At 39.6% G+C, this 21,716-nt stretch overlaps 1 protein-coding gene and 1 long non-coding RNA gene across 3 annotated transcripts; one reads left to right on the forward strand and one right to left on the reverse strand.

The window, feature by feature from the left end:
• Positions 1–2,999: 2,999 nt before the first annotated feature.
• Positions 3,000–10,842, reverse strand: LOC133895334 (DEAD-box ATP-dependent RNA helicase 29). The gene is made up of 11 exons (XM_062335576.1): positions 10,309–10,842; positions 8,863–10,024; positions 8,713–8,770; positions 8,424–8,525; positions 6,872–6,911; positions 6,637–6,713; positions 6,451–6,503; positions 5,646–5,727; positions 5,517–5,567; positions 4,088–4,223; positions 3,000–3,574 (listed from the first exon to the last, which is right to left on the reverse strand). Exons 1-11 carry the CDS (start codon positions 10,760–10,762, stop codon positions 3,183–3,185), a joined length of 2,607 nt encoding a protein of 868 aa, XP_062191560.1. The 5' UTR covers positions 10,763–10,842; the 3' UTR covers positions 3,000–3,182.
• A 948-nt stretch (positions 10,843–11,790) lies between these two features.
• LOC133894922 (uncharacterized) lies at positions 11,791–19,356 on the forward strand. 2 transcript variants are annotated; one of them, XR_009905548.1, is made up of 6 exons: positions 11,791–12,097; positions 12,325–12,410; positions 12,513–12,745; positions 13,899–14,797; positions 14,889–15,118; positions 18,958–19,356. It is a non-coding gene; the product is annotated as an uncharacterized LOC133894922 (long non-coding RNA). The 2 variants fall into 2 exon arrangements; XR_009905547.1 differs by having other exon boundaries at positions 12,325–12,405.
• Positions 19,357–21,716: the final 2,360 nt, after the last annotated feature.

Genomic DNA, 21,716 nt, shown 5'->3' on the forward strand with positions numbered 1-21,716 from the left:
ACATATTGCAAATAATCTGCTGGATGCGTTTACTCGTCATAAAGGTGTCATCAAACCCGATTCCTGCTATTAATGTGCCAGAAGGAATGGAGATACCTAACAAAACTACTTAACTCCCAAACCAAAGTAAGAGGGTGAGAAGTATGGTCATAAGAGATAAACTTCTTGCAAGTATTCTCGAAAACAGGGGGAGAATATCCTTCAAGACAGTAAATGCAAATCAACATCAAGTTGATAGACATCTTATGGATATTCATTGTCTAAACACCTAATTTAGCATCCAAAAGCTCAACAAAAATGTGTACACAAATTCAGTCGTTGGGTCATTGGAACACCCTAACTCTATTGTGTTGGAAATACACGAAGTTAAATAAAATAATATTTTCATAAACTATATTGATTCCATATAATCAATCAATATCAAAGACTATAATTATCGACGCATTCTCCACTATGATTGCAAACAACCTCCAAAATAATCCAGATCCCAAGACCATGGCAGAGTGTGAAAAAAACGCCCGACTGGACTTAATGAAAGGATGCAATCCAAGCAGAGATAACCTTACTCATAAAAAGATATGCATTCACAAAAGAAATACCGACACCTCCAATGTCTTGCCTATGGAAGCAAAATGGATTTTTATTCTATAAGGTGGTGAAATAGCGAGGTTTGTAGCACAAGGGTTCACGCAGAGACCCGGCATTAATTACGATGCTATATATCCCATGTTATGTGTGAAAATTATGTTCCTATATTCAATATTATTGGAAGATCAAATGAATTTGGTAGATTTAGACATATAAGTCCATAATAGACTTTGTATTCTGAATCTAAATACAAATCACAATATATATTATGTACAACTTAAGTCACTTCATGACTTCAAACAGTTAAGTTGTTTGTGGTACAACTGACTTAATGAGTTCCTTCTATAGAAGGGTTACTCCAAATACGATGATTGCATATGTGTGTTCATAATGAAATCTTAATTGGATTTTGTATCATCTTCAAACTACACACAATAAAGTATGTAATCATCTTAAGATGGAATTTTAGATGAATGATTTAGGTAAAACTAAATTTCGCTTAAGTCCATAACTTGAGCATATTCCTTTAGGAATATTTATCCATCAGTCCGCTAATATCCAAATGATATTAGACAATCATATACATCAAACACTTATGGTCATTTAATTTCTAAATATAAATCAAGATCTATTAATACCTTGGGTTGACAATGAAGATATTAAACCTAAAGTTCTATATCTTAGTGTCATCAAAGCGCTCATGTATCTCGCAAACCGTAACAAGACTGATATTGCATTTGCAGATAACTTGCTAGCTCAAACAGTGTAACTTCAATAACGGCATTAGGTGAAAGTCAAAGAGGATATCCATATATATCTTTATGGCATCAAAGATCTATGTTTTCTATAAAAAAAAAATCAAGATATGACTATACTGGGATATCTAGATTCTAGCTATATAATTGATCCCCATAACGTCAGATCAAAGACTGATTTCATAGTTATATAGCCTTTTTATAGAAGTCATCAAAACAGATTTTAGTGGCTAATTCCATCTATCATTCTGAAACATCACATAAATGTGTATAGCTTCACAGAATGATCAACCATATAAAAAGTCATGTGATATTAGTTCCATTAAATCATCTACCATTATCTACGAAGATAATATTGCTTGTGTTGCTCAGATGCAAGCATGTTACATAAAGAATAATGTCACTAAGCATATTACCCCTAAATTGTTTTATCTCATAGGTTACAACAATATGAGGAGATAAACATCTTGCGAATTAAATCTTGTGATAACTTCGTATATTTATTCGTGAAGTCCTTACCAACTTCAACATTTCAAAATATGTTCATAGTATTGATATGCGATAACTTCGAGATTTGTAAGAATCGGGAGGAGTCTCTTCATGAATTTAACATGTTTATAAGTTTTACTTACAAAATTTCTTATAAAAGATTATTAATGAGACAGTATCTATACAAGATCATATGTCATATCTCTTATTTTCCCCATCAGAGTTTTTTCTATTGTTCTCTAAACTCGCTTATAGGTTTTTTTCTTTTACAAGTTTTTCTCATACGAGTTAATAATGAGACAATAATCAATATATGTTTATCATTTTCTTCTTATTTTCTCACTAGATTTTAAAGAAGTTTTAACAACATATCATTATTACTCTCCTCATATTTTTCCTATAAAATTTTTAAAAGAGCTTTTAAGATAATATATATACATATAGACCGGCGTCGATCAAAGGGGAGTATTAGAAATCAAATGATCTCTACCCATTGAATGAACAGGCATCCGTTCGGAAGGAATATTTCCCAAACAAATACCTTGTATATACATATAATAAAAGATCAATAAAGAAAGAGTTCGAACCCCTCCCAAACGGACAACTTCTCACTTGTATATATATCCAATAAAAAATCAATAAAGAAAAAATTCAAATTATTATTTTGTCAACCATTACATTACAATCCTATCGATTCTCGATCCAACCAACGGCTTCTTCACAGGCAGAAGCTGCATCAAAAAGACCGTCGACATACACCATGCTATCTTATCAGTTTCTGATGCTAGCTCTAGTCGCCTGCTACCACCCCACTAAATCCTAGTACTAGACCGGTCACAAAAATCGCAAGTAGGGTGGCTAGTAGACTGTTTTAGCATCTTTTGGCTATATTTCTAGGAAATGAAAAGTAAAGAACAAGAACATCTCTAGCATCTCTTAGCCATGAGGAACAGGAGCAGGTAGTGGGTGGTGGCAATGCGTCGTCACGTCAAGAAAGACAGCCGTTGCCCCCCGCCCTTCGATTCGAGGGGGCAAAGCGAACGCAACAGACGCAAGTGTGAGGGCGGCCGGGCGTCAATGTAGACATTGGCAAACAAACGAAAGTAAGTAGCCGGTCATAGCAGAATCTCGCTTCCTAATCGATCAGTCGATGCAGAGCCAAAGAAAAAGTACTAAGGTCTTGGCTGTCTTTGCCCATCATTACAAATAAACAAAACTGTGAGCAGCACATGTGGTGTCTGCTGCCATACTTCAAAAACACTTGAATCTTGACCACGGTACTCTTTCCTTCTGCTTCTAAAGCATTTCCGTTTGTTAAACGGTGTGCAGAAAATCTGCTGGGTCAGGGCATTACCTTGCACCCTTCCCCTTCCCTCCTCGCCCTTTACCCATCCCTTTACCATTTCCCCTCCCTCTCCCATGCCCATCCGGCCTACCATTTCCCCTCCCTTTCCCATTCCCGTCGGGCCTACCATTTCCCCTTCCTTTCCCATTCCCGTCGGGCCTACCATTTCCCCTCCCTTTCCCATTCCCGTCGGGCCTCCGGTTCTTCTGGAATTTATTCTGAAATTTACCATCTTTTGCGGATTTGTTCTTCAGGCGTGTGATTTCCAGTGCCTTTTGCTGCCTGCTCTTCTGCATTTGCTGGGGGTTTCTTATCTCGGATGGCACATCAGCATTTGGTACAGACCAGCGTCTGTGGCCAGCTGCGGGGTGACTCTTGTTCCCTCTTTGATAGCCACCTGCAAGAGGTCATAGCGTCCACCGGACAGTGTTATATATATAGCTTTCATGATACTGGAGTGCATTGTGGTTACAGCACTAAATAGCACAACTGAAACATGCCATGTTAACACAGTTGTAAAAAATAACGGAGGTACTACATAAGATCATTCTCCCTTGGGTGATCATTAATTCAATGAATTGGGCAAACGCTCACAAAAGTTCAACAAACTTCCTTTCTGAGAAAACAGATAATATGTCTTCATGCCAAGACTAAAACCGAGAAAGCCTTTAAAAGCCTATGTGCAACAAATTGAAAGCGGAACTCAAATTCAAATGATTGGGTGCTGGGTGCTGGGTGCTCAGTTCAAGCTTATAGCATCATGATAAGCCCAAAAGAAGAAAACTAGTTTAACAAACGATGTAAGTTACAAAATATACTTGGATTTATGGAACTGCAAAGAACTTGCAAGAGTTAAATAAAACCACAAAAGGCAATGGCATGCGAAACAAAAGCTTAAATAAAGCATTACCTGTACTGGATGTGCGCTCCTCTGAAAAGTTGCCAGATTTCCCACCAATATTGATTGATTTGTGTGTCCTCTGCTGCCATTTCTTATATATCCCTGTTGCTGATGCCTTTAACTTGGCACCACTTTCCGTTTTAATCTAAACAAAGTTGGACAGATTTTCAGACATGAGAAATTCAATTATTCATGCTGATATCAGTGTACTAAGTATTGATCTATCTCTGTATTTAACATGAAATACTGAACTAGGAAGAAATCTCTCAATATGGGATTTTATGTGCCAAGAAAGGAAGCGAAACATCTTTCTACAGCAAAAAAGTAGTATTGAGTGTTTGAAAAAAAAAATGCACAACACTTCACTCATGAACTAAACCTTAGCCATATATTGTCTGCAGTAGATAGGCATTCTTTGAGGGAAATAAATATCTCCTTAATTAACAACTAGGTCATTGTCACTGGAAAGCTTCCCACATCCCTTATTTCTCCATTGCCTCAGTGACATGTGGGTCCAGACCCTCACTGTCATAGACACATCCAGAGATTTCCAAATTTTCCAGTGGCAAATAAGGAATTTATCCTAACAACTAGGCTCAATGATATTCGCACTGCATCCCATGAAAATGATAAATTACTCCTAGTTAACAATATCTCCAGTTCCAACATTTAAAGAACAAGTTCTTTTATAAGGATTAAATCACACAGCTTTCACAACTTCACATAGACTCACACAGTGCTGGTGCTTCCAAAAAGATAGAAGGGGCCAACAAGCACAGATAATAAACTTAGTTCAATATTTTTGTTAGTTTGTAAGTGGTAACAAATAGGGACTTCTTTAGAAATTTGAAGGAAAGAGGGCTATGGCCACCTTTGGGCTCTACTCCTGCACTCAACTGCTGTACCAAACCTGAATAATTCTGGATTCTAGAAGTCATTGCATAAATTACTTGCTAAAAAATTGATGTTAAGAGTGTCTTCAGTGGAACTATAACCATAATACATAAATGAGTTACCCAAAAAAATGACATGAAGTGACCTATTGCTTCCAGTGGGACTATTACCCCCTTGTTATCCATTTCCTATTTAACCATAACACCCAAATCCACGTAGTTCAGACAGTGCATTGAAGTACCAGTCCTAGCATGCAAACATGTATTTTGGATGTACAAAATGCTGTTTCCAATTGTTCGTTTCAGACCAATTTCATGCTGCCCAACATTATCAAACTTCTAGGATATTCACAAGACTGGCCGAACATGACATATATTAAGTGGGGAATACACTAAAGGAAAATCGAGTGATATTCATTGTAGAGTATGCAGGTTGTGCCAGTCAATTCATTGTAGATGAATCACAATTTATTCAAGTCTAGAAACTGTAGAATTTCAATGCTATTTTAAAACATGATTGAGCGCATAGCATGCAGGAGATTTACCTTTCCTGTAGCAGTGACACGATCCCCATTGTTCAACTTGACAAACTTGTTCTGCAGTAGTAAAATAGACATATTGGCTGAGTATGCAATTAGTGTAACATATCAATATATCACTAGGAATATTTATACCTTCATCCAGTGATATCGAGTTTTCTGTGCTTGCATACCAGAAGCTTCATCATCGACTAAATCAAGAACAGCAGCGTCCAATCTGCATGACAGAATTAAGTTTGATTTAAAGCAAAAGGGGACTGGGACTGCGTTCTCACTTCTCAATTTCATGAATAACTAAAGCATATTTTGGATACGCCAAAATATTGTCATAAAAAAAAACCTTAGAAAGGATATGGCAGATCCTACCCAGCATCAGGTTTATTGTACATTTTGCTGAATCATGCATATGCACAATATGCTGTAAGATCAATTGACATTAAGGCTCAATTTTCCATTGCTGTGGATTGTGATAATCTCTCTTTGTGGAACTGCTTTAAGATATTTTGTTTGTTTAACTGCTGTTGTATCCATGTTGATATGAGATATCATTGCATTCCAAATAAGGGAAAAATACCAAATCAGTTACTAAAGGAAAATATGCATGTGAGATAAAATACACATCAAAAATTGGATGCCGTGATTTGTTAAACTGTAACCAGATTTGATAAAAAGAGTACTTCCACAGCTGCCTTTTCACAATAGTTTCAAAAATAAGCACAGTACAGCAAAGCAGCCATAAACATGGCCACAGAGCAACATATGTCAATGAACATTAAACAAAAGGCCAACCGACTCAAGAATCAAGATCACATTTTTAATTTGTAATATGGCGTGTACTTCAGACAGCATCACTCATCAATGGCTATTGCAGATTTGCAATATCAAGGAAATGATATCACTTCCACTTCAAAATGCCAATCATATAACAGTAAGTGTATACCTATTTTCAACAAATCCTTCATTGCTCCTTACTGACAACCCAGCTTCCAAATGCTAAAGGAGAATAAAAATAATACAGAACTCAATGTTAGGCTGAAACTACTATATGGAACAGATGTAATATAAGAAGTTGAATCAACATTTCTAGTGCAGGTGAAATTCTTTAAGCAGGATTTACAAGGCATACATGGTTTTGAGGCACTGAACTTATGTAGTAGTCCTCGTCTCTAAAGCTCTGTGATTTCCGTTTCTTACCACAAACTTCTGAAATGAGTAAAAACACAAAAGAGTATAATGACTATGACAGAGTGAGAATTATGCAGAAGCTTTTGTCATAAAAAAAGGATGTGGAAGCTAAAGAAATACTGTCAGCGCTGAGTATTAATTTCACTGACACAACCAAGGGAATAAAAAATCAAGACCTTTCTTCTCCCAATTTGAAATGTCATCTGCCTCTTCTTCCTGCATGAAAATAAGATAGACCACAAATCATTGTGCAAATCATAAGAAAAAAGTACCATATTTAATGTAGCACTGCTAGACGAACAAAAAGGTAGTGTTATAACTAGGAACTGTCAAACTACAGACACTATCATAGAGCGACGAACCAAGTTGCAAATAAATCAGACACAATCAGACATCATTGACACATCTGCTTGTTTTATGTAAAAAGCATTAAAGTATTTACAAATTATGTTTAAGGCTTAAACATATGTGCAGAACACTGTAACACGCGCTGGAATACTACGGGTGAATACCACTGAGAGAGTAGCAGGAGTAGCTGTGGCTTGCTTGGAAAAGAGGAAGATACAAGTATGGCTTCTTTGTTGTTTCGTTCCTTCCTAAATAATGACAATCCCAACTTGTACAGGAAACCTGGAACTAAATATGATAAGTTATCAAACTGTTCCTCTCAATTCATGAGATTGCTGTAGTTGCGAATTTCCTTGTACTGGCCAATGGATGACTTGGTTTGCACCTTGTGCACATAACAGATTGCATAGCCTATTTGCACAAAATTGAGTTGGCAAACAATTCAGCCTACTCGTTCTAAGCATTGCAGTAGAAGTAACCAATCCAAACAAAGTGACTAGAAAACAAACTCCCGTCTGGTAACTTCAGCAGATGGAAGATGCATGTGACACATTTTCTGACTCATATACTTCTGCGAACAGAGGGGTTTGAGTTTGTTGAGATGTTTGCGACTCTGCAAGACGCGTTGGAGAGATGAACAATAGGTGTTTACAAGGAGGAGGGGTGACTGACTGCCAGGAGACCGGGTTTGTTGATTGCCGAGAAGATTTGGGATGCAAGTGCGGAGATGTTTGCGAAGGAAGCTTGTAAAGGGATGAAAGTATAATGCAAACTAATGTTATTCAAGGCCATGATATATTGAGTCAACAGGGGAAAAAACACAAAACAAGATTTCTGACATCCTACGGGTGTTTCAAAAATGGGTGCCCAGGCACTCAGTGCAATGGGATCACGATTTCTACCTAGTCACTGGTCTAGGTCGAGGACCACCTATGCAGGATAAAGTGCTAGGCGGCATCCCTCCGCTCGCCTAGCACTTCTGAAAAATCGATCCTGGATCAATGCAATCAACAGCCGTGTTGACCAGCTTTACAAGAAATGCAGTCTCCAATTACTCTATTTATTGTAGACATCTTTGCTAGAACAATTGAGAAGTTTCAGATTAGCTTTGCCAGTCATATGATAGTGCGCCAAATAAGTACAACCTGCAAGGTCCACTTACAAACATATGGTGAGTCTAAGGTCCGCATACAAACATTCGGTGAGTCTAATATTCCACCTCCTAACCGAATGATGTTGTCAATTGTCAAAGCTAGCATGTCAAGGATATTCTAACGGTGTCGGTTAATAAGGTTTGTCAGTACTGCATATCCAGCTGGTTGTCTGCAACTGATAGGTTTTCCAGAATAAACACGATTATCTTCTCAGAGTGATAATTACCTCTGGCCGTAGGTCAACAGAACCCTTCTGATGAACTAAATTTATGATCCCCTCATGAACTTCCCGTTTCCTCTTCATCACATCTAGCCACTGATTAGAACCCTACAAGCAAGCCAAGATGAAAAAAAATGATAATGTTGTCTGATACTTTGCATGAATCATTGCATTACTGTGAATTGCTCATTATTGTTCAGCATTCAGTGGCCTTGGTCTATTTTGTTGCAGATCTAGGAGAATAACCTAAGAAAATGATGTTGAAAACAGAAAAAGGAAACAAGTTCCGCATTACTTTAGAATTTCTGAACTTAGCAGCTTCACCTTCAGCCTCTAAAATAGTCTGCTTCGGCCTGGTCATTGATTCAAGAGGAAGAAACCCTATTAGATGACACAAAATGAACAAATACAAGAAAAAACATGTTTTTGGGGCAAGAGTTTGTACCGAAATGATTTCAGGCGTTCTGAAAATGCAAGAGCTGAAAGCTCATCTGACCGAAGAACATCCCTGAAAATTGGATGAAGACCTTCGCGAGGCAAATCTTTTACCCTTTTGATAGATTCCTTTGAAGGCATAACACGAGTCTTCAGATACAACCGGAAGGCATTAGCACATGGCTTTTCTAATGCAATCAATTCAGTGCATCCACTAATGACTTCTTTCAATCCGTCAGAGACAAGATCAAGCACTGTTTGAGGAAAACGCCCATACACTGTTTCCCCATTTGCAATAGCTTGATCGATTTTCAGATTTATTCCATCCATGTCTTTTAGAAGTTCCTCCTCCATTGGAGCAGCTCTAAGAGGCTTTGAAAGGAAAAGATGTAGGTCCAACAAATATGGCATGTCCTCTGAAGTGACAAATGTATAAGCTGTACCAGTTCTACCTTGTCGAGCTACTCGACCAACTCTATGAACAAATAACTTAGGCTTTGCAGGGAAATCCCAGTTCACTACATTATCCAGCAATGGAATATCCAGGCCCCTTGCAGCAACATCTGTCACAATTAGTAGCATGGTCTTCCTCGCCCTGAATTTTGAAATATGAATCATGCGAGCTTCTTGATCCATAGCACCATAGGAAAGGGAAGGTTCTAAACCCTCTTCTCTGAACAGAATATTCAAGAACTCCACATGATGCTTGGTTGAAACAAAAATCATTGTCTGTTCCTCGGAGCTGATTCGCTCCCTGACCAAATACAGTAAAGCAGCTAGCTTCTCTTCCTGGCGCAGAGTGAAAAAGGCAAGCTTGAGGTCAGGACTGATCCTTTTGTCCAAATCAAGCCTCACAAGGTGTGGATCACGCAGGCCAGCTTTTGCAAAGTCTGCAAGGGCACTTGGCAAAGTGGCACTAAAGAGCAATGTTTGCCGTGTATCACTTAGCTTCCGTAGAATATCATGCAATTGTTGGGCAAACCCCATGCTAAATAAGGAGTCTGCTTCATCAAACACAACATATTCCACTGAACGAAGAGTCATGTCCTTAACATCGTTCAAATGGTGCATGAGCCTGCCAGGTGTCGCAATAATGATATCAGGACATTCTGACAGGGCCTCAAACTGACTCTCCATGCTATCTCCACCAACGATTATGCTAGTTCTTAGATCTACAGAAAAAGAACAAAACTATGTCACTACTCAACATTGTCACGTTTTTTTATGTAGGAAAAGTATACAAGTGATGTCCAAATTATGAGGATACAAACACATCTACAATTTACTCAAGCTGCATTATTTGTGTTATCTCAAGTAAGCATCACACTGGAAACCGCCAAACTATGCATCTCGAGAGTACCACAAAAATCTCCACCGCTAAAACAACATAACTCGCAGCTCGATGGCTACACGAAGCACAACTGAGAAGGCATGGCTACGAGCGCGAGGTGCGCACCTGTGAACTTGCCGAGCTGGTTGGTAAACTTGAGCGTCTGCATCGCGAGGTCGCGCGTGGGGGAGAGGATGAGCGCGCGGACGCCGGCGCCCGGGTCGCGGCGGCGGAGACGCTGAAGCATGGGGACTAGGAACGCGGCGGTCTTCCCGGACCCGGTGCGGGCCATGGCTGCGACGTCGACGCCGGCGAGGATGAGCGGCATGGTCTTGCGCTGGATCGGCGTAGGCACGCGGTACCCCTTGTGCCGTATCCCGCGGTACACCTCCTCGCAGAGCCCCATCGATTCGAACCCGCCCGACTTGGCCTTCTTCCCACCGCCCGCACCCGACTTGGCCTTCTTCGGCCGCCGCGGCGGCTTCGGCTCCGACGAGGGGGAGGCCGCTGCGTCCATAGCGGAAGATAAGGGCTTGGGCTTCCTGCCGGACTTAGAGTTGGTGGGGGTGAGGCGAGCCATGGGTGGAGGGAGAGGACTAGACGAGGAGGGAAGGGGGAGATGGGTGGGTTTAGGGCTTTGTTAAGGTCGGCCGCCGCGGCGAGGAGGTGAGAGGGAGAGAGGGAGGCAGGGTTACCTTGCGCGGCGAGGCAGGTCGGGCGTGCTGGGCTGGGCTGGGCCACGGGAAGCCTTCGTGGGCTGAGGGAAATTTTGCCCATTGATGGACCCACACTACTTGACCTTTCTGTACGACTAATTTAGGGCTGGCTGGGGGAGCTCTTTTCCTGCTTAGAAATTCATAAAATTAGAGATACGAGTATATTAAAGATATTTGGATGAGTTATTTTATTTTTATTTTTATTTAAAAGTAGATACTTAAAGAACTTTATCTTAGATTATAAACACAAAATTTGATACGGAGCCGAAGCTCTGCCAAACAGAATCTTAATTAAGTTTGTAACAAGAAAGATTGGTTGAATAAATTGTATTTAAGTTTCCTTAAAAAAGGAACTGTATTTAGCTCATTCTTAAAAAAAGGTATTACTGCACTAAGAAAATGTTATGTGCTTAAAAATTGGCTACACTACTTACAAGCAAGTCATAAATGCTTCAAAATAGTTAGATTATATTTGGAGGACAAGAATATGTTCTTAGAAGTTGCACAATTTACAAGTTATGTATACATAACTACAATTTTTGCACCACTTACAAGTTTGATACACGTACTTACCGATTCATTTAACTAGGACTTACAAGCAAGTCAAATGCACTTGCAACTGGACATCGTTAGCTCTTTTTGACGTTTGATAGATAGATACACTTATTAGCGTATAAGTACGTGCAGTGGCGGAGCAAGGGGTCCCAGCAGGGGCCATGGCCCCCCCAGAGTTTTTTTATCCTGTATTGGTTGTATACTTGTATAGTTTATTGTATAATGGGCCTGGTCATGCACTCATGCGTGTTTCGACGCGTTGTCTTCGTTGTTGCGAGCCTGTGGGGGCAAATTCCAATGCATCAGCCGGCCGGGTAGGCAGAGGCGCAATCGGCAATCCCTAACGCACGCCGCACGTGCACGGCGGCGCACAGCCGTTCCCCACCGCCGCACAAATACCCGTTCTTGGCAGTTGACACCGTCGCACCTGTTCATGCAAGGATTTGCGTTGGATCTTTCTTGTAATCCTGTCTCTAAGTCTAATCCACTGCAAAACACGGTTGATCTGGTTACTTATTTTTGGCTTTATTTGGATTGTGATTGGTGAACTGTGTGAAGGCTTTTGTATTGATAAGGGTTTTTTTTCTTCGCTTGAATTGTTGCAGCCTCTTCATCCAGCCAGTTTCTTGAGACTTTTCCTGAAGGTATGCTCGTCAGTTGTCACCCAGATTTCCTTGCAAGATTTGGCCCTTGTCATCAGGAAAGAGATACTATTGCAGTATTGCTTATCAGAGATTGCTCTGACCCTTCATTTTCTGTTGATGGATCTTATCTGAACTAACTAGTATTATTGCGCCCCTTGATAATCCTTTCTTTGTACATCAACCTGAAAATTGATTATTTATTCACGTGCCCCATATTGAAATTACAGGAGTGAAAGAAACATCACGACTGACTTATCTCTTGAGTTAATCATCGGGACTTTCTTCAGTCAGCCAATCCTACTGCTAAGGTAAGGTGAAACTTTTCTGAATCATTATGTTTCCTAATTTAACTTCAATTTGGTTCTTGTAGCCCCTGTAGATGCTAATTTTCTAATTGGACTATTAATCTTTGAAGGATAATCATGAATAAACGTAAAATGAAGACAATGGAATCTTTTTACAAGAAGAAAGACAATGTGTGTGATGCACCAAGAGATCCAGGACAAAATGATTCTATTGTTCTATGCTCTGAGTTGGATGAAGGTGCTAGCTGGCTTGCCGCACAACAAGAAGAGGAGGTGGAGGAGGAGCAAGAAGAGGAAACTCCAAGGCAACCACCACCTAAAGTCCAGAGAGCTAATTCTGAAGGTACTAGCATTTTGGTAGTAGAACGAGATCCGGGCATACGTTGTCAAATTTGGGAGTATCCTCCTAATGAACAAGATCAAGTTGTCAAAGCATATATGAAGCACGGACCATACCAACTTGTAAAGGATTTATACCCTCCTTCCGGTCCAAAGAAACATCAACGTAGGTTTCAAGCTCACTGGTTCAAAACTTTCCCTTGGTTAGAGTATTCACCTATAAAAGATGCAGCTTTTTGCTTTCCTTGCTTTCTATTTTCTAAGAAACCAATAGGAAAAGTTGGATCTGATGCATTCACAATGAAAGGGTTTCGGAGTTGGAAAAAAGTTAATGATAGAACACGGTGTGCCTTCTTGACTCACATGGGAAAAGATTGTAGTTCAGCTCGTAAATACTATATTCAGTGTTATGATAATTTAAAGAATCAGCCATGCCATATTGAACATGTGGTGGAGAAGTAGTCAAATGAAGAAATCAAGAAGAATAGAGTATATCTTAGAGAATCAATCGATACAATTCGATGGTTAGCATTCCAAGCTTGCCCCTTCTGAGGACATGATGAATCTATTGGTTCGAAGAACCAAGGTAATTTTCTTGAAATGGTAAAATTTCTAGCTTAATATAATGAGGAGGTCAAGGCAGTTGTACTAGGTGATGCTCCACTGAATGCTAAATACACCTCACCACAAATTCAAAAAGAAATCCTGGTCTTATGACTAGTAATGTGCAAACAGCAATTCGTAATGAAATTGGTGATGCTAAGTTTTTCTTGATTGTTGATGAATCAAGAAAAGAACAGATGGCACTTGTTGTTCATTTTGTTGATAAAGATGGTTTCATTACGCTTTCTTGATCTTGTTCATGTTAATGATACATACTCTGCAACTCTTAAACAAGAATTATGCTATGTTTTATCCTACCATAAATTGGATATTCAAAATATTCGTGGACGAGGATATGATGGTGCTAGTAATATGTGTGGAGAGTGGAATGAACTGCAAGCAAAGTTTATGAAAGAGTGTCCTTACGCATATTATGTTCTTTGTTTCGCTCATAAATTACAGTTAGCACTTGTTGTTGCATCCAAAGAAGTAACTGAGGTTCATAATTTTCATGAACATCTTGCTCTTATTGTAAATACGGTTTTGTCTTTCAGTAAGAGAAATGATGACCTGCATGCCAATCAAGTTGCTGAAATGGAGCATCTAATTGAGCTTAACGAGCTTGAAACTGAAAGTGGTGCTAATCAAATTATAACCTTGTAGCGTCCTGGTGATACTAGGTGGAGCTCGCACTACGATTCGGTTTGTAGCCTTATAAAGCTTTACAAGCCTACATTTCTAGTGCTGAAAGATACTGCTATTGTTAGAGGTTCAGGAACTTCACCTTCTGGACGAGCAAAGGTTGCCGGTGATGTTAAATTAATGATGTCATTTGACTTTGTGTTTATTATGCATGTTATGAAAGAACTCATGGGTATCACGGACCTGCTTTGCAAAAAGTTACAACATAAATCTCAAGACATTGTGAATGCTATGGAGGATGTTGCCACTACCAAAAAGATGATTCAAAAGTTAAGAGATCATGGTTGGAATAACCTTATTGTGATGTGACATCATTTTGCGTTAAACAAGGAATTGAAGTTCCAGATATGAATGGGTTTTATGCAGACTTTATTCGATCTCGTGCGGAGAATGAGACAACAGTTGAGAATCACTATAGATTTGACATTTTTACAGTTGCAGTTGATCAACAAGCACATGAGCTGAATTGTAGGTTTAGTGAACAAGCTACAAAGCTTCTCATTTTGTGTGGCTCTTTGGATCCTAAGGGTTCATTCAGTTCATTCAAAATTGATGATGTGTACTTGCTAGCTTCAAAGTTCTATCCTGCATATTTTTCAAAACAAGAAAGAATTAATTTGAGACATCAATTACAACATTATGAGCTTCATGCACCTGCAAATCCAAGGTTTCAGAATTTGTCAACTGTTGCTAATCTTTGTCGTCAGCTAGCGGAAACTAGAAAATTGGATGAATATTATTTGATTGACAGGTTATATAATATTTCCCCTCTTTGTTTAGTTTGTTACCTTGTTCTGATCACTATTGCAATTTGAAAGTACTAATTATTTTTTCCTTGGTAGGTTGATTCAGCTTGTTCTAACTCTACCGGTTTCAACTACAACAACAGAGCGTGCATTTTCCTCAATGAAACTTGTTAAGACAAGGCTTCAAAGTAAAATGGGAGATGGGTTTCTAAGAGATAGCTTAATAATCTACATTGAGAAAGATATTGCAATAGAGTTCACAACAGATACACTTATTAATGACTTCTATGATATAAAGAGACGCTAAGTATGTCTAAAATGAAAAGGTTAGTTCTTTGTCTTCTAAACTTTTTTTCCCATTTGTCTGCTGCTTTTATGTAATGGAATTGTGAACTTCTATGTTATCAATACTTAGTGCATGCATAAGTAGTGAAAAAATTATGAAATATATAGTCAATCTCCATACTTATTGATAGTCCATATAGCAATATGTTGATCGTGTTTTGCCGGCCGACCCCTCCTACCTAGAATTTCTGGCTCCGCCACTGAGTACGTATGTAAGTCTCTGATAAGCAAAGTTTCTTATGAGTTGGTTATATGTTGTTACAACTTAGGGCCTGCTTGTTTTTTATTATAATTCTAACAATTTAGATTTTAATTCTCACAATCTAGAATCTGATTATACAATCTAAAACAGACAACACCAGATTATTAGAATATCTCCCCTCTCCGACCCGACTTGGGGAAGAAGGCGGCGCAGCTCGGGTCAATCCACAAAAAGGAGTGGATTGAGGCTTAGAATCGACGTAGAGAGTCGTGGCGAGGCTCCTCAGACCGGCTGGAGGATCGGGGTGCTACAAGAGCTGCCTCATCAGTGGTGGCAGAGGGCGGCGGAACCTTCAATGGAGAAAGACACGAAGGGACAAAGAAATGAATTGTTATTTTGTAATGGCATGATGGGTAAATATGTGTCACAATCTGCTAGAAGCGGTCTTTTTTGGATTATGGATTATAGTATAATCTGGTCCCAGGTTGTAGATTATGGATTGTAGAATCATCCTGTTTATAGATTCTGATTTTAAAAACTAGAATCCACAATCAGAATCAAAAACAAACAGACCCTTAGTTATATTGTACTCAAAAGTTGCACCACTTATAAGTTATTTAACGTACTTGCAAGTTTAGTGACACCACTTACAAGCTAGATATAGACGTTTGCGGCATCATTTATACCCTACATGGGAATGAGTCAATTAAATTTAGTCTATGGCACATTAGCCTTCCCTACTATCGATGATCAGTAAACAATTGTTGAAATATTTGTAGGTAAAATAGGAGTACATATAGATCGTAGAAGAATATCACAAAAGAGACATAGATCTTTATACAGGTCCGGGCCTCCTGAAGGATAACAACCCTACGTATTATCTTGTCTTGATTATCTCGGGAATAGAAGTTACAAACAAGTGAGGGTGTGTAGCTGGTCCTAAGGATCTAGGCGGATTTCTTCATGTTCTTGGTTCTAAAGCCATAGTTGGATGATAATGGTTTCTATCGTGAATCTTCTATGCGTGTATATGGATTCTACTCGATAAGGCTGCATCTAGGGTTTCGTGACTTCGTAGATCTTGAAGGCGCGAGTTGCTCTGTATTGAAAGGCTTGTAGGCTTGAATTGGTATATCCTGGATGTAGCGCCCTCCCCTCCAGCAGACATAACATACTCGGACTCCTTCGAGCATATCTTTTTTGAATTGTAAATCCTCCAGATATTTAGGAGAAACCTACCAAACTTGAGGGTAGTTTACTTCTTAGGTATGATTATTACCTAATATCTCTACTGTATAAAGCAGGAGTTAGTTTGTACATGATCCTTCCCTCCCACCACCATCGATTAAAAAACCAAAGAAAAACCGTAACTCTCCTCCCCAAGCAAAAAAAAAAACTAGAGAAAACCCCACCCACGAATCCTGTGCGTGCCACCGGGTCCACCCATGAATATCGCAGCGGACTATTTTCCTGCCTCCAAGCGAGATCTGCAGTGGCACAACTGCCCGTCGAACAGAGCAATAATGGCATAGGGGCATGATCTGCGGCCAAGCAATGGCCCGCCGAGTAGTGGCACGCGGGGGACATGATCTGAGGTGGCGCAACGGCCCACTGCTGGATGGCGAAGTTCGACACAATGACGTGTGGCTTCAGCGGAGTAGCACCAGCTCGCTGCCAGATGGTGGAGTTCTGCATGGCGACATGCGGCTTTAGGTCTGCGGCATGACAGGGACACAATCCAGCGTCATCGGCAGAGCCAGGAGAAGTGTGCGGAACGTTGGCGATGCGATCCGGCATCGTGGGTCCCTATCCGCTTGACCCACTCCTCATCCAGGGCACACGGTGGCTCTTGCCATCATGGTCCGCTCCTTCATGCCTAAACCACACAGCCTTCGCCTCGGCCCCCGACTCCCACAACAGGATGACATGGCTGTTCTCAGACCACCCCGTTCATTCGCACATCCAAGGACACTATAAGGGACTAGGGCTACTTCACTCTGCTTCATCCGACCCGCACACTCACTCCGTGGCAGGAGGTCGCTACCTCGCTTGTCACCGACAAAGACGCAGAGGGCTCAAAGGCAACGAGGGCACAAAGAATTTGATCTAGGTGCTGACGCGATTAATGTTGGAAGTATACTCTTTCCTTGTCATATCTTTTTTTTCTTGGTTCTTCGTGATTCCATTCGTTTGCCAGTATTTGGTTGCATGTTAGGTGTTCGAGCAAATTCCCATATGAGCAGTACTTATGTTTTTTCTTAACTAAATAGTCGATGTAATGAATATAGGGGTCCCCCCACCGGGATGTCCTGTGACGGTGAGCTTTGGGCAGTACCCACTTTTGTTCTTTGACCCATGACCCCTGCGTGACCAGTCGATGCCAATGCGACCATGACCAAGGTTTCTGTCTTTCGATTTATAAGATCGGTTAGCTTTGGGTAGTACCCACTTTCGTTCTTTGACCCATGACCCCCGCGCGACCAGCCGACGCCAGCGCGATCACGACCAAGGCCTCCGTAGGGTTCCCCGCGACCAATCATTACTGGTCGCAGGGCAAGTACTCGTCTAGGCCAGTCAAACCTCATTTAATGCCGCTACTCAGCCATTTTCCTTCACCAGGCAGTCCACTCCGGCTGAGGCGGCATGGTCGGTGCAGAGTTACCTTATCCCGTCCCGTAGACATTAATTGTTGCGGGACGGGCGCATAGGCGTGATAAGGGGCGCAGCAGACGTGCGTGGGAAGCCTGCGACAGGACAGGGCAAGCTGGGTGCTTTGGGCCCGACAAACGAGGGTGCAACCGATGGATGGGGCGGCCGCCGCAGGAACCCAGGGCAGGCACAACGAATGTAGGCTTGTAATGATTTCGTATATCATTTCTTAGGACAGGTGGGTATGCCGGTTGGGCCCACTTGTAAGATTTCTTCCCCCCCCCCCCTGAATATAAAGGGGGATATCTTCTGTAAGAAAGGGAGGATGAAGAAGAATACATATGATGTAGGGCTATTACCTCAAAGGGGCCTGAACCTGGATAACTCTAGTGTTCCTGAGCAACAAACACACGCACATTCTATAGGCACACCTGCAACGCCGATCACGCACCCGCTGTCCAGCATACTCCGGAATCATTGTCAGGAATTTACCCTCGACATAGATGTTATAGGTGGCTGCTAAGGATATGGTCCGAGTTAAACTGCCAGTGCTTCATCTATTAGCTTGGGAAAAAGATATTGTGTGTTCTGATTTAATCTCAAAGGTAGCAACCCTGGTGTTGATCACTATAATTTGGAATATTTCGACATCGAGGAATTGGTGGATTGGTGAAGTAGGTGGATTCAACCCAACGATATCAATGGAATTTGTCCGTGAGATGCTCCTCACTCTAGAAATGCAAGGAAACAGTGGCAAATTCATCCACCAATTCAATCACAACTATAATAACAACACGCTCCAAGTTATTTTGGCAAAAATAGAGATTGTTTGTTCAAATGAATCTAGGAGTTCATGTTGGCTTGAAATTGAGATAGGTATATTTTGAGGCTATAATATTTTAAATTTTAGGGACTTCTTCCAAATGATCCTCTTTTTCTCTCTGAGATGTTTGGTTATACTGGTTTCAGGCTTATGCAGGTCCAGTGAAAGAAAAGTAGACAATTTCTTGATTTGAAGGATTTTTGGTCAGAGAGATTGTATATGAAGAATTGAAAGCTTCCATAAATACATGACAATCATTGAGGAAATTACATCGACTGGCCGAGAAAACTTTTGTCACTGGGATAACTATATAAAGTGCCAAAGCTTCTTCTTGAAATGCTGAAGAGGTAGCAGTCAAGAATGTAGCAAAACCATACAAACCTGGTGCCCTCTTGGAGGCATCAGATTGCAAATAGCATCATTAATCAACTGCAGTGTTAGTATTGTTTTCTTTTTGTTCATTGTAGTGATTTAACATAAACTCATCAATGAAGGTTTGTCATGTTCCTTGAATTAATGGGTATTTGTGTTTGTTCTTTGTTAAAGATGTCTCATACAGTAATACTGTATACTAATTTTATTCTTGCTTCATAGTATTGCATAATTTTAGAGGGAGCTAATGATGAGATAAATAACACTTCAATTTATGTAATATTTGGACTATTCTGTGCAAGTCATTTCTTTCTGGATTCTAGTTGTTTTCCTTCACATGTGCCTGTGGAGATGCATCTCTACTTTTGCAAGAGTTCTTAATTATAATTTCTGAGGAAGAAGTGTGAGTATCTGGTGCTTAATTAACATTTGGTTTGATGTGTACATACCATAATTTTTTTAATTGAAGATGTTCATATGGTAATTTATTAGTTCTTAATTTTCTTAGACATTACTAACTGTACCGATTTTCTTAGACATTCACCTCTTATATTTTGATAGCAAGACTATGGTATCCAAAACTAATGTGACTATTGGAAGATGAAAATATATCGACCAAACTTGTGAATTGCAATCTGTTTGTAGCTTGTGTCTTGTTTGAGTAATGGATTACTCATAATGCTTGAGTTGTGATGAATTGAGTTTTGAATATGCAACACTAAAGTTTTAATTTTACTTGTGATGGATATATGTTGTGACTTGATATGCTACTTATCATTGTGTCTCCTTAATTTGTCGTATTCACACTGACATTCCTTAATTCATCTTTTATACTGTGCTATTTAATTTTTTTCTTACTTATTTCTATCTAAGATTGGTTGTAATGTTTGTTTAGTTCTACATCTAAGATTCTAGTTAGCTAGATCAAAATTTGATTTCATTAGTGATGTTATTTGGCTTGCTCGTCACCCGTTGCAATGTATCGATTCAAAGGGTTAATTTAGCAGGGCCATCAGGTGTGCCCGGGCACACCCAAAGAAATGATATTTAAACTTATTGTACATGTAGTTTGGTCTATTATTTTGATAAAATATTGTGGTGTGCATAACATCCAAACCAATCATGTAATATTCTAGTGAAAAGTTTTTGACCTGCTATCAATCTTAACTTTTGACTAAATGATCTTATAAATTTATGTAGCTTTCATCGTTCTATTTTCGTAGAAATCAAGGGTGACTTACGGCAATTAACCCATCTATATATAGTCATTGGTCATGATAATCAAAATTGTTTCACTCTTGTTCTCAGAGAGTGATAAGATATGATTGAATTTCTACGGGGCAACAACACTTGTTAGAGAATCACTCCTTAGTACAATTGATGTAAGCAATACCTATGCATATGCTTGATGTCATCTTGGGCAAATTGTATTTCCGTTGTAACGTACGGGCACTCAGCTAGTTTATCCTCATGTCTTAGATACTCCATGGTGGTTACGAACAATACCGGAATAAGTTAAGGACATGTGCGGCATAGGTACCCCTTGTAGATACACCGTATTTATAAAATACATAACAAATAATTATATACTATTGTCAGCTAACCTCCAGCTTTGCTTAGAAGAGGGTCGATGGCATATGTTTAAGAATTTGATCTCAATTAGGATTCATCCAATCGATAAAATCCTCTTTGTTCAACCATGCTCTTCCTAGTTGAGAACTCATTCGACTGCACAAGCCGGGTCCACATAAAAGAGAGCTTAAACCAAATAAATTTCTGAGACACCGGAGCCAAGAAATTACTTCGACTAGGTAAAAAAGATCAAACCATCTTCCTTTCCTTACCCTTAATGTCCCATTAAATGCACATTATTTTTAAGGAGAATTTGACATGATTAGACCTCTGCCACATCATCTTAGAGGCTGGGAGTCATTAATTTAGTGTGCTTTGACTTATGTCGTATATTACCGGAAGTTGAAATGTTACACGCATAGTCAATGCCAAATGGCGCAATCCCTCCCTGCCAGCTGAACAGTTGTGAGGAGCCGTATTGAAAAATGTAGAAATGCTTCTATTGAATATAAATATGAGTAACATAAATTTTATTCTTTTATCTTGAGCTCTTAATTCTTTCGATCATACTTATTATTTTATTATTTAATATTATACCACATATACTGTAGCGATAAATCTAGCCTTTTCATCTCCCATACAATAGTCCAAAATCATCTAAAGTCATTATACTATATTAAAAGTGACTCTTTAGATGATATTCTTTTATCTTGATATATTACTTAATTCTTTCGGTCCTATCTATTATTTTATTATTTAATATTATACCACATATACTGTAGTGATAAATCTAGCCCTTTCATCTTCCATACAATAGTCCAAAATCATCTAAAGTCATTATACTATATTAAAAGTGACGCTTTGTCTTAAGCTAGATGACCAATCCACTAAAAATAAGCTTCCTTATATTGAATTGTCATCATGATCATGTTAAATAAATTTATTATCTCACAATTTGTTA

This window comes from Phragmites australis, chromosome 16, assembly GCF_958298935.1.
Source record: "Phragmites australis chromosome 16, lpPhrAust1.1, whole genome shotgun sequence".
Lineage (NCBI taxonomy): Eukaryota > Viridiplantae > Streptophyta > Magnoliopsida > Poales > Poaceae > Phragmites > Phragmites australis.

What these genes read in the sequence shown, in the direction of transcription:
- LOC133895334 (XM_062335576.1), bottom strand. Translation starts at nt 10,762, where the DNA reads ATGGCTCGCCTCACCCCCACCAACTCTAAGTCCGGCAGGAAGCCCAAG. An exon ending in CTGTTGACCTACGGCCAGAG is followed by an intron (nt 6,912 to 8,423) that starts GTAATTATCACT and finishes ATTTTCATGCAG; the next exon opens with GAAGAAGAGGCAGATGACAT. An exon ending in CTCGATATCACTGGATGAAG is followed by an intron (nt 5,568 to 5,645) that starts GTATAAATATTC and finishes TTACTACTGCAG; the next exon opens with AACAAGTTTGTCAAGTTGAA.